This window comes from Lissotriton helveticus, chromosome 3_1 (assembly GCF_964261635.1).
Source record: "Lissotriton helveticus chromosome 3_1, aLisHel1.1, whole genome shotgun sequence".
NCBI classification, from domain to species: Eukaryota; Metazoa; Chordata; class Amphibia; order Caudata; family Salamandridae; genus Lissotriton; species Lissotriton helveticus.
In genome coordinates this window covers 1547008822-1547021617 of record NC_136061.1, presented here as the reverse complement: position 1 = coordinate 1547021617, position 12796 = coordinate 1547008822, and the positions used below count along the sequence as shown (strand labels likewise).

The 12796-nt window shown below is 42.6% G+C and overlaps 1 protein-coding gene across 4 annotated transcripts in view; it reads right to left on the bottom strand.

Annotated features, from left to right (window-relative positions):
• DSCAML1 (DS cell adhesion molecule like 1) overlaps nt 1-12796 on the bottom strand; it is a 516476-nt gene that overhangs the window by 71468 nt on the left and 432212 nt on the right. For all 4 annotated transcript variants that reach the window (XM_078682268.1, XM_078682269.1, XM_078682271.1 and 1 more), the window contains exons 21-22: nt 7608-7761; nt 1926-2043 (exon numbers count right to left, since the gene is read on the bottom strand). In XM_078682268.1, coding sequence (XP_078538394.1) covers nt 1926-2043; nt 7608-7761 — 272 coding nt within the window. The remainder of the gene's footprint in view (nt 1-1925; nt 2044-7607; nt 7762-12796) is intronic.

The window sequence follows — 12796 nt, the reverse complement described above, 5'->3', positions numbered from 1 at the left end:
TTCCTTGGCTCATCTACAAAGAAATGGTGACATACTAGCTGCTTGGAGAGACTGGAGGATAAGGAGCGGAGTCAGTCACATGTAAAGCTTTGGGCATGTAGGCAATCTATACATTATAGTATTGAATTAGATGGGAAATTCCACATTTACAATAATTAACCTGTAGCATTATAGAGGCACAGTCTATCAATACTTTAGGCTTGCTGCATGCCAACTTTAGATCTTCCCAAATAATTCTACAATACTTCCAGACTGCTGCATACATGCTTACATTATGTCCCATGGAATTCTCCATAAATGCGCCATATGTAGCCTTCATTCCTGAGTGTTCCATTAAAGCTACATATTATTCCTTACACTATTTCATAAAGTACCATAAATTATTCTTGAGTCCACTAAAAAGGTGCATAAATACTTGGATATAAGAAATAATGGAAAATGTCCTAGAAAATTTTCCAGAATACGCTCCGACTAATTCAAGAAGAATTCAACAAAATTGTTAAAAATTCTCACAAAATCCTTAACACCCTCACAATTTACTTCTAAAGTGCTTTTCCAAAGGCACTATAGGTGCGCCACACACTTTTGGAAAGGAATGCTCTGAGAATGCTTACATAATACTCTGGAATTGCTTACGAAATACGCCAAAACACATTCAGAATGCTCTCAAACGGTTTACAGAATACTCCAGAAGTACTCTAGGAATGTTTTCAGAGAGTACATTTTTCATAGTAAAACGTTTTTTTCTTTTTTTGCATACATCACAGCGAATCATTGTGAAAATACTCGCAGATAGTCATAAATAGACCTGAAAGAAATACTGGGAAAGTATAGCCAAGCATACAGGAGAAACACACATGTTCGACGTTCAGAGTACAATAGGCATACATTTGTGCACATCATCTGTAGATCATGTGGACATCATCATCGGCCTCTTCATCTGGACATCTGACGGGTAAAGTAACTCTTTCAAGTGTTAATCATTTTATAAATTCTGATATTTATTCCTCACCTTTCCAATTCTGCTTATACATATAATTAATCTTTCATTACGTTATTGTCTTGAATCCACAGTTGTTCGTTATTGTCACGGTTCATATTTAAACTGAGGAAGATAATTAGCTTATGATCATATTTGATCTAAAACCTCACAACAAAAAATATCCTATCAAATATCTACTTCTGAAGCCAGTAGACATAAAGAACATGGGGGTACCGCCACCTTCTCATAAGAGACACTTTCAACCAATGTCTCTTTCTCATAGGTTAGTCATTTCATTCTGCTGGCACCTTAATGCTTTTGCAATGTTCAATACATGCTTACCCAATGCTTCATAAATGATCAAGGAATTCTTCATAAATGCTTATGACATGCTTGATAATGCTTAGAGAATTCTACGTATATGCTTACGGAATGGGGAAAGACAAATCCATCAATTCTCCAATACTAGATTCACGTTTCAGCACTATCCAGTGACTGATCCAGGAATATCCTATGCATGCACCACTACATTCTAAGCAAATCTCTGGAATGTTTGATGCATGCTTTAGAAATGTTAATTGGTTGTCAAACACTTTATGGATAGATTGAGAATGTTGTTTGAACGCTTGAGTGCGGTCTGTGATGTTGGTGCATTTTTGTGTTGTAGACATCTAACCTAGAACTAACTTTGCACCAACGTCCTTCCAAAGTGCAGGATTCAGCCTCAATTCTAGCTATATGGCCAACCTTCCTCTAGCTCTGGTATGGCTACCTGTATGGCCATGCCTACTGCTGGAATCATAACCTGATCAATGGACCACTCTCACAAACTCGTCTGGGTGTTCAGGCCCTTCCTGGTACAAGACCTGGATGGCTTAACCTTCTTGGTTTTAATATCCAAAGTCCTGAAGCATACATTCACACCCATTACTGGCATTATTACCTGTCCTTGGTCCATTTCACAGCTGGTGCTGGCTCCCCGACAGAACTACAGAGCAACCGCACATCTTTCATCCAGGGCGTGGTCACCGTCCCTCCAAATGAAATTATCTTTGCGGGGGCTGCAGAGAAAATACAGATCCAGACACTGGAAATCACTGACGTGCGGTCATCATATCAGAACGTAGAATGCCGTGTACAGTTCACATGTGCTGATAGCACCATCAAACACTCCAAGGAGACAAGTGTTTTAGCACTGACTTTGTTTAAGTAAAATGTATTTCCATTGGTACAACCAGTCACCCTACACAGTGTAGGATGCTACCCATCTGGGCAAGTGCTTCAGCAACCCACCTAGGGGTAGTAAGTGCTATATTAATGCTTTAATATAATACAATACAGATCACTCCATTTCCAGTGTAAGAATAATTCAAAGTCAATCAAACAGATAAGAGAAGGACAGTAGCAACAACCATAATGTTTAGGGGCAATTTGATGAAGAACGTGCATCTGTATCCCGTGAGTACTGCTTGCAGAAATCATTGGGGATCGCTAAAATAGCTGGTCCACTGACCACACTGCGAAGTACATTCCCCTGGAAATCGACAAATACTGCCTATGATAGGATGGAATGCGCACAGTACTGACCTTTAACCTTCCTTTTTTACATTAATATTAAGCCTACGACGTACACAGATATGTATTATTTTGTATTTTGAAAAGATAACCTGTTAGTGTCTCCTGAGTATTAGTTGTACTCTTGTTAATACTGAGGGGTCTAGTTAAAAACTATACTTTGTATGATATTTACTAGTGCTATTCACATATGGCAAAATTTTGCTATTCACTAACCGGCTTACAAAGGTCACAGCATCCGCCTCTCCTATCCTTCCTGTGTGAAAATCTCCAAACAAACAGCAGAGATCTCTGTATATGTAAGCCTATGTTTAAGTAGTAAATATGGGAGAGACAGAAAGAGTGGCTGGAAAATAGGGAATAGGTACTATTAAAGGAGGGTTTTTGGTGGAGTAAGGCGGATGTAATTGTAAGGAGGGTTTAGTGTAGAACATGCATGCGCCCACAAACGAGTAAGTCCAGTGCTACTCATAAAGGACACTTCTAAAGTTACTATAGCCAAAAAGGACCCAGAACAGAAGAAAATGTATTCCAGCTTAAAGCGGGAGTAAGTCCAGCGCCACACATGGGTAGCCGCAAATACTGCTACACCCTTCAGTAGAAAAAAAAATGGAACTTATAGTAATATGCCATAGGAAATAATGGTAAAATTAATTATTTTATTTTGACTTCCCAAAAATACATATAAATGTAATTAAATGTTGAAAATATATCTGACTAAAAAGAATGATTATATTTTAAAATATTTTAATAACCTACTTTTAAATTAAAATATATCAATTTAAATTAATTCTATACATAACTTAATAATTGTAATAGTTAATAAACACTTGAACACCTGAATATTTATTTAGCAAATGATTAATTAAAATCGTTACAAATGAACACTAAAATATCAGAGCTCCTTGTACAAAAATAAACCCACTGTGCACATTGAATTACACATTCTTTCAATAAAGCTTCTTAAAATATAGCTGTCACAATTCTTATCACCATAAAATCATTAAATATATCATTATTGAGTTTGAGCTGGAGTATACATGGGCTGTCCACAGCTGTCTCGCTGACATTCAGACTTCATCTGATAAAAGCTTTTAAAAATATGTGATTTTCAATGTTCATGCAATTGAGACCATATCACTGATACTCAAACTTCAATTAACAAAAATCTTTAAAATACATGGGCTTCAAGATGATTGTGCAATCAGGTTGCAGCAGCTAAAACTGTTAATGGCATCGCCTAGTTTGGTTTGAACCTGCTTGGGGTCTAGTCACCATAATATTGAAAAATTTCCTAAGGCAAGCCAAAATCTTTGTGTCTGCTATGTTGAAACAAAATCAGTCAATACAAAAAGGAGGACCAATTCTGGACGATATTTAATGGGGTCCAGTGTACACGTCCAGTCAACCATGTAACACAAAAAGTACAAAGTTCCCCAAGAATGCTAAAAGGAGGGGGCAAGGAGTGTGTAACCTCTCAGGGTCTGTAAAGGGGCAAACCAGGAGGTTCTCCTGGTTTGCCCCTTTACAGACCCTGAGAGGTTGTATTGCTTCATTTTCATTTTCACTTGTATATTGTTCACTGTGTAGTACTTATTGTTGTAGGTCCTGAAGAATTGCACCATTTAGCAAGAAACATGTCGACCTGATCAGAGGGTCGAGGTAGTTCCTCTGTGCCAGTTACAGCCTCTATCTCCCCTCTCACCTTTTAATCAAGGGAATCAGTCACGCCAATAAAAATCTTTGTGAATTGACTCACCTTTTTTAATTTCACATTCCCCACTAGACTACACCTTCTTCTCTCCTCCCCTCACATGCACTCAACCATTGGCCAGAACTAAAGATCTCCGACAAAGAGCGCCCTTGTGGCGCCCGTCAGGCATTGCAGCGCCAGCCTGTCGAGGAGCAAGAGGCCAATGATGAAGCATGACATCTAGCTCGCTGGGTGTGTGAGGCCTCTGAGTTCTAATAAGGGAGCCCCTCGCTCCCTGACTCTACCCACATTAGGTTACACACTCCTTGCCCCCTCCTTTTAGCATTCTTGGGGAACTTTGTACTTTTTGTGTTACATGTTGAAACAAAATGCCTCATTGCAGATGCAAGTCCCATTCTGTAAAAACTTGGGTTTCAGGAGAGAACGGCGAGCAGTCTCTAATTCTGGACAGCAGAAGAGTAGGTGCGTCAAGAGTTCTATTCTGTAATTACAGAATTTGAATTTTATAGTTGTATTAGGACCATTCCTCCAGTTTGATTGGAAGTCATTAATTAGAACAATCAAAGACCTGGCAAGCATAATGTTTCTCCTGCATGCCTGACTCAGTGATTCTTTCAAGTATTGTTGAGGTCGTGAAGTTTCATAGGATGGCACAATGAATCTGTACTATTCATATGATTGAGGATCATCAAATCAGATTTTCTTGTTATTACATCAAACTGTTTTTTAATTGTATGTTTCAAGGCTGAGTAAGAGATACTTTTTGTTCTCAGGATGTTTAAAGTCAGGTCTAAGTCAGTATTCGCCGTGTGCAAGTATCTGGGCCATTGGTTATCTGATCCTGTAACAATCCCTTGTAGAACAGCTTTTAGTGACATTTAGCAAGGGCTATCTTGATGGTAATATCTAAGAAAATGGGACATCCATACAAGGTCTTACTTTAAAAGTCGAAATTCCAACTGGATCTGGGCTCGTATGGTAAACCGTGGAAAATGAAAGATGCGCCTATAGGCGACACATTGAAACTTGCCTAAGACAATGTTCATTTTACGAGATTGTTGGTACCAGTTTGGCTTTTATTATGGTTACGCCTGCTTCTGCTGATGGACCATAAACCTAGCATTTAGCAGACATAGTGCAAATATAAATGTTTGTGCTTTTACGTCCATTTATCTTACATAGGTTAAACACTTACTTGCATCCAACAGCCAGATACCTAGGTAGTTGTACGCTGGAGAATAGTCAATCTTAGCTAGGCCCAATTTCTAGACTCCCTTTGATATCCCTTAAGTTTCTCAAAGACCATTACTTTAATTTTGCTAGCGTTTGCCACTAATTTGTTGTTCAGGTTGTATTTGTGTAGCTCCTCCAGTGAACGCTATAGTTCTATTTTTGTTTGATTAAAGATCACTAGGTTGTCAGCATATTTCAAGATCATGGTCCTATACTTGACGGATATGATTTGGCCTTTGTTATAGCAGACCCCAAGTCTGTAGTGTACAGGCTGAACAACAGCGGAGCCAATAGGAACACTAGTTTAATTCCCCTGTTTTTAAAAATCCTACTGAACACCTTGTCTCTGTGGCTCAGTTTAACTCATACACATGTGACAGAGTAGAGTGTGATTATTGCTTTAAGTAGTGTTTGGGGTATATCACAATCAACTACTTTCTTCCATAGTTTTGGCTGGTCCACTCCATCAAATACTGTGGAGTAGTCAGAAAGCAGGCATAAACCAGACACTGCAAGCGTGGTTATAACCATGGGCCAGGTACAAAAGAGCAGAACTGTACTGTCTACAGTTGAGGCTTTTTGTCAAGTTTGTGGTCGATTGGCTCCTTTATTTATTACACTATTGAAGTCCTCCTATTTGAAGTCTTCGTGTCCTCAGCAGCTGGTTCTTCCTTTGTATAATGTATTTGATGGGTGCCATCCATCCTTCTTTTACAATATACAGTTTCCCTTTTTATGCGTATTCTCTTGTAAACTGCTTATGTAGAGACAGAATTGGGAATGGTTGCTATGCCCCAATAACGCTTGTAATTGAAACCATTCCTCTTAATAGTATTTCTTTTTTATTTCCCAGTTTTTTCCAATTTGTTCCCCTCCTATGTTCTAACAATTGAACAGAGCTTTGTCTTTTCATTAGTTTTGCAGCGTGAATATTTCTGGATTCACTATGCTGTGCATTATTCCGCGGTCTTGTGGTTGGGTCCGGATTCGTAGTCTTTTCTCTGTTTTTTTTTTCCGTAGCCCAGGTGGGCGTCGGCGTCACACCCCTTTGGGTGTATTTCCGGTGACGTCGGCATGCTTCCTGCGGAAGCTCCCACTCTTGGGCGCCATCTTCAAGCACATTGTGTATGGAAAAAAATATGTTTAGGCATAATGTTATGCAATCTATTCCTTTTTCTTAATATGAAAGTAAGTTTACTTCTGTTAACTCTACAGTTTGTAGTAAATTTAGACTTATAAATGGTGAATAGTCAAAAGTAGTACATTTGCTACAAAGTGTAAGCTAAACTTACATGTGTACATTTACCTTTGTGAACTGCTTGTTGAGAGATTAAGAATAGCAATGTTCACTGGTGCAATACATTGATTAAAAAACGGTTAAGAAAAGGTCACTTACCACCCTGCTGGTGGTCACAAATATGTATGTGCCAATACTGAAAATAGTTGTGACTGTAAAAAGATTGCTCTTTTCACTTCTTAGGTGCTGAACCACTTTATCTTAGAAATGCTTGATACCTCATAGTGGAGCAGGTAATAGATTTAATAGTATATATTTTCATCACAGGCATACTCTTACCTGGAGTAACCAGCAGGGCGGTTGATCGAGTATCTGATCATCACGTCAATTCAGTTTTTGTAAATATCCTCTCAATTATGAGAATTTTACTGCTTTTATGTAGCTAAGGACAGGCAACTTAGTTTCACAGTTTAATGTACATATACTGAGCCTTTAATAAACATAGCTACTTTATGGCCTTCCTCAAGACCACTCCAACTCCAATTGCTACCAATTCCGCCATGAGCATTGAGGGTAAGCCTGTAGTTTAAGGCGTGGACGGTCCAGGTCCATGCTGGAATTTTAAAAACGTGTGTACCGTAGTGGAACCACCTATTTGTTTTGTCTGGCCTTCCTTTTAAACATGCACGTGGGGCAGTAATTCCTGCACTGCCTCTATAGTTTTCACATGTTCGATAGCGGGACCATGGAGATAACACAGGAGAGAGGACAGCGACAAGTAGAGTTTGCTTAAATACAATATCTTCCTTCATGTTAATTCGCCTTCCCTTAGTTCTATCCACCCATAACAAAAATAACCTGCTTACCCTTCCCAGCGGGTTCGATGGTGACCTTTTCACTGATGTTACCACGACCAGCTGAGGTCACAGCCGCCACCCAGAGAAGATACTGCTGTCCACGGTTGAGATGGGCAATGCGATAGTAGAGCAGTTCTGGACTGGTCTCGTACTCGCTGGGAGCCTGAGAGGTTTGGGAATAATGAACATCTGTTAAGTATTGTCAATCTGTGACACACACAATGTTGACTTAATCCATCAATCTCTTTTACAATTACTGATCATAGCATTTCCAACTAGTGCCTAGAACAATTAAAAACAGATTATCTCCAACTAGTGCTGGGATCAATTGAAATCAAGCACGGACAAACAGAATAACAACAAATCAAGACCAAAGCATCTCCAATTAATACCATGACCAATGAAATAAGAAACATTTCCAATCAACGCATAGGCCTATCAATGCATCAAAACTCAGCGATTCAAGGTCAAAGTATCTCCAACTAAAACCATCAACATCAAGCATCGCCAACTACAGTCGGACCACTCAAAACCAAAGCATACCCATATATTGCTTTACCAATTTAACTCAAACCATGATTAACCGGTGTTGAACATGACATTCTTAGGGGAAATTACCACAAAACCTTTCACCTTTTCCTCCTAGTCTTTGCCAAGTCTCTCTGCATCACCTTAGGAAACTGGGCCCCCCTGTACAGCACCCACCTCGCGTGCATTGGGATGGGGTGCAGATACATTAGGGTTTTGGTACTGTACCTCTGTGCGCCCTGCAAACAGTTATACCCCATACTCAGGGCAGGTACAGTACAGGCTAAGTAGTGGGACGTAGCACTGGCACCAAGGGGGTGTGGGGGAGGGGGGTAGGCTGAAGGTTGGGCAGGCACATATCTATGTTTCCTGCCCGGGTAGTGAGGAACCCCTCAATGGAGTTTCCCCCGTCTTAGAGTTTGGCTCTCCCCATGGATACTCTTCGGGAGTTACCGAATCTCTGGACTGGCCTCAGGGCTCCCCGAACATCCTCACTCTCAAAGCCATGGGGAAGTGCATATGCCTTCCTACACAGGTTAGGAAGAGACATTGATGCGCTGTTGCGGAACATAGGCTGGTCTGCCAAAGCAGACCGGGGTTTCGGTAGAACTTGCTTACAAATGCCACTTATAGAATATGGCCATTTCTATGATGCTGCTACTGATGCTGTTTCGGATACGTATCCCACCTGCTGTGGCAGGCAGGAGGATGCACCACAGCACCTATGGCATGATGGATAAGTGCCCAGCCTGTCATCGGGCTGATAAGTGCATACCTGCAATCTAGGTGTTCTAACCTCTGGGTCAGACCTACCAGTGTAGGCCTGCGTCAGTACGCGTGCATCCAAGGTGCTAGTGGAAGGCGCCTGGCCTGCTGTTGTTGACCGGGAGTGTGCAACCATACAGGGGAGGGGTCCCCCCATGTCCGGCTGGGCCGATAAGGCCAGTGTGTGCGCACTGGCACCAAAGGTGCTCCGGCTTTGATAAGCCATGTGAAAGTGCACGTGCCCTTCCAATCCGCATTGGGAAATGAAGCTGATTTCAAGTTCTGGAACACGGGCCAATCTATCATTGCAGATAAGTGGGTGTCCACTGGTTGCTATCGTGGGTAAACTCATGAGCAGCTTGCCAGTGTAGGCCGCTGTGAGTGCTCACCTGCACATATGGTGTCAGTTATTGTGTGTGCCACCTGCCACAAGTATTGGTTAAACTCATGTCCAGTGTGCTGTGCAGACTCGGGCTGGTGCACTGGCACCACTGGTGCAGGAAACTATGTATCCCTCCTGCCATCGCAGGTTGGGCTATGCAATAGCACATGTGCACCCAGGTAGTGAGGTATACCTATGTATGTTTGCACTAGCTATGAGGCTTGCTCTGCCCCTAAGTTAATATAGGGAAATGGTTGACAATACTTCGTCCTGCAAGGTTGGAGTGCAGCGGAGCAGCCTCATGATGTTTCATAGTAATGGATTTGCAGTGCCAACCCCTTTCCATTGGTAAACAGGGTTTTGGTAGAACTTGCTTAGAAATGCCACTTATAGAATATGGCCATTTCTATGCTACAAGAGTCCCTGGGCTCCAGTGGACACCAGGGGTTGGTGGGAGCATATATGTGCATTCCCCAATCGACAGCCATAAAACATAGGCATCCCATGGGAATGGCAGCCTATACCATTTGATGGCTGAATGGGATAGGCTGAAGATAGAGGTTGTGACACTTGGCCTCTAGGGGGCGGATATTGGCCCCACTAAAGATTAATAGATCTGCATTCCTAAGCTCCATTGCAGACAGGCCTATAATTCAGGGGAGGAGACATCTGTGGTTCTAAAGAAAACCCCCTAAACCACCTCGACTTCAAAGAAATACAACAGTATAAATACAGGTGCCATTCTCCAGCAAAACGTGAGATATGCTTGGGGGACATGGGAGCGGAGAACCCGGACTGCGTGGTGGACATTGTCAGAGGACTCTGTTGTGCACATGGAGGATAACTGTCCAAATAGAGACTGGCCTGGGCTGAAGTGTGGCACCCTGAAGTGTCCTCTCAAAGGTCCTCTCATGTTCTCCCTGAGATCTCAGGTACATCAAAGATCTCCTCTGAGGGACCTGCACCATCTACCTGTGACATCTGGAGAGCAGTGCCCTCTCAATGGCCCACCTAGGCTACTAAATCCAAACTGGTAGTGTGGTGTGAGTATGGACTTAAGACTTGTGTCTGGAGACAGAATTGCCTAGTGCAGAGCCCCAGAAATCTTGAGAGAAACTGAGGTGTGTGGTTCCTGTACTGTGGGGACCACAGCACTCATAAGCGTCTAGTGGTTGTGAGCGGATTTACTGGCTGCGGGACCCCACGTAGCCCGTTTTGTCGGTCGTGCCGCATTTCTCTTGTATGAGACACTAACTGCATGCTCATTGCATGCGGTGTCTGATACACAGGGTTCAACCCTCGAAGGTGGGTGGACCCAGATTAGTGCCTGATTCTACCTCATGTGGCGCTGCTGAACTTGAGGCTGTTTGTGTGTGACCGGACTGTTCTGGTACAGCTGGTATCATTGTGTACTGGATGTTGTGCCTCATTTCCAGAGAGGTATGGAACTGTAACTCTTTGATGTGTATGTGTGACCAAAATTGCCTGATGCAACCCAACTCGACATGCACCAGTCAATGTGCCTCCTGACCAGGTAGGTGCAGCATTTGCAACTCATCGTGTTTGAAATCTGAAGTGCTTGGTGCAACTCATCCCTTCGTGCATCAATCGCTGTGCCCGGATTGCCTGGGCACGACCCGGATCATAGTGTATTGATCGGAGTGCCTCATCCTACCGAGAGGCTCCACTGTGTTATTCCACATTAATTCCATACCTGCAAACAGGCAGTCCAGCTAAGCCTGTTACACCAGCGGGACATCACTCTGCTCCTGGGGCCCTGACGCTGTGGTCTCGCCGGCCATACTCCATCGCGGCGGCTCGAGACTACAGCTCCCAGAGGGCTGAGCGGCAACTTCCGCCCACTTCCTCCTGCTGCGCGCCCGGAGGCGCTACTAAAACGGGGCTCTTCCTCCGCGTCGCGGACGCGCGTGGACGGCGCCGGGCGAAGCCCGGGCAAAGGGCGGGCCCTCTGAGGCCCTCAGTGGTCATCAGTGGTCGGGCGGGCCACCCCACCAACAGTTCCCTCGTAAGGTCTGTGTCCTTTCCCGTCAATATAATGGGCGATTGTACTGTTATAAGCACCATTGCTGATGTTCCTATTCAGGATGTAGATACCTCAATATCATTATTAACATCCTTTGAGACATTAATAGATACCGCGTTTAATGAGATTGTTGAAACTGAAAGAAGGTTTTCTATGGGCTCTATGAATACTAACCAACTAAAAGCCACAAGTTCCGCAAAAGTCAACACTCACATAAATCCAGAAGTTATCGTGGTTAAACCATCACATCCTGTTGTTACTGTGCCCATTGTCCTGGATGATGAAAATACGGTTATATATATAGCCCCAGAAGTAGCTCCTGATCCTATCTCAGTATCAACATCTACAGAGGCTATCATTAAGGTATCTGAGAACGCTGCAGCTAAAAGAAAGAGGGGCCCTGTAAAATCAACACACAATAAAAGGAAACAACCATTAAGGAGTATAAATCAACCAACACCACAAAGCATGTGGAATAGGGGGAAGAAACAGAAATCGAATCAACACATTGTATCTGTGCAGGAACAACCTCATCTGGGCAATGTCGTAGTCATAAATAATGAAGACTCAAATTCCATGTCAATTTCCACCCAGACTGAGTTCCCCAATGTAAACAATTACTACTCTAAATCAGAGGGGAATCTCATTGAGACCATTGCAGATACTATTTTTAAACAGTTTGAGGGTCAATTGAACAAACAATGTAATAATATTTTTAAAAGACTCGACAGACTGGAAAACCTAATTAAAAATGATGATGCCAAGAGAAAAGGCACAGTGAGCTTGGACAAAATAAGAGTAGAACGTCTGTTAAAGGATCTGGAATCCACCACCCGTGTTCTTACTAGTGGGGATCAAGACACTAACAGGGCTAAGGAACTACAGGCTGCCACTAATTTACTACCGACTACTACATCTGCGGTCACTAAAAGTAATAGCACAAGAGGTAGCAACCCGTCTGTTTCCTCAATTAAATCCCCTTTGCCCCCAAGTAATGTTACCAGTGCTTCAGACCCTTTGACTAAATCTTCCGCTCCTCCTACTGCTGTACCTGGATCATTTAAAAGAAATAATAAAAGTAATTCTGCGGCATGCACTACTACAGCGCAGAAGGCCGCTTCGAATCCCAGCCAGCGCTACAATAAGACCTCACATGAAGACATTAGGCCTGCTAAACATCAAGGCCCTGCCTTACATCTTCCACCTGAGGCTTGTCCTTATGTTTTAGTTCTGGCTGGTATCCCATCCCTCAGGGAAGAACAAGGAGAATCGTGGGTTCAACTGCATAATAAGTGTATAGACTGGTTAACAAAGCATAAGGGTGTGGGCTATGATATTTCTAAAGAGATTTTATCTACAAGGCGAGTAACCTGGGTTGGTCCTCTTTTCAAAAACATGAATGGGGACTGTATTGTAATTAACTTTAGAAACCCAGGCACTGCAAAATTTTTGCTGAATAAAAACTTTGCTCGCCATGGC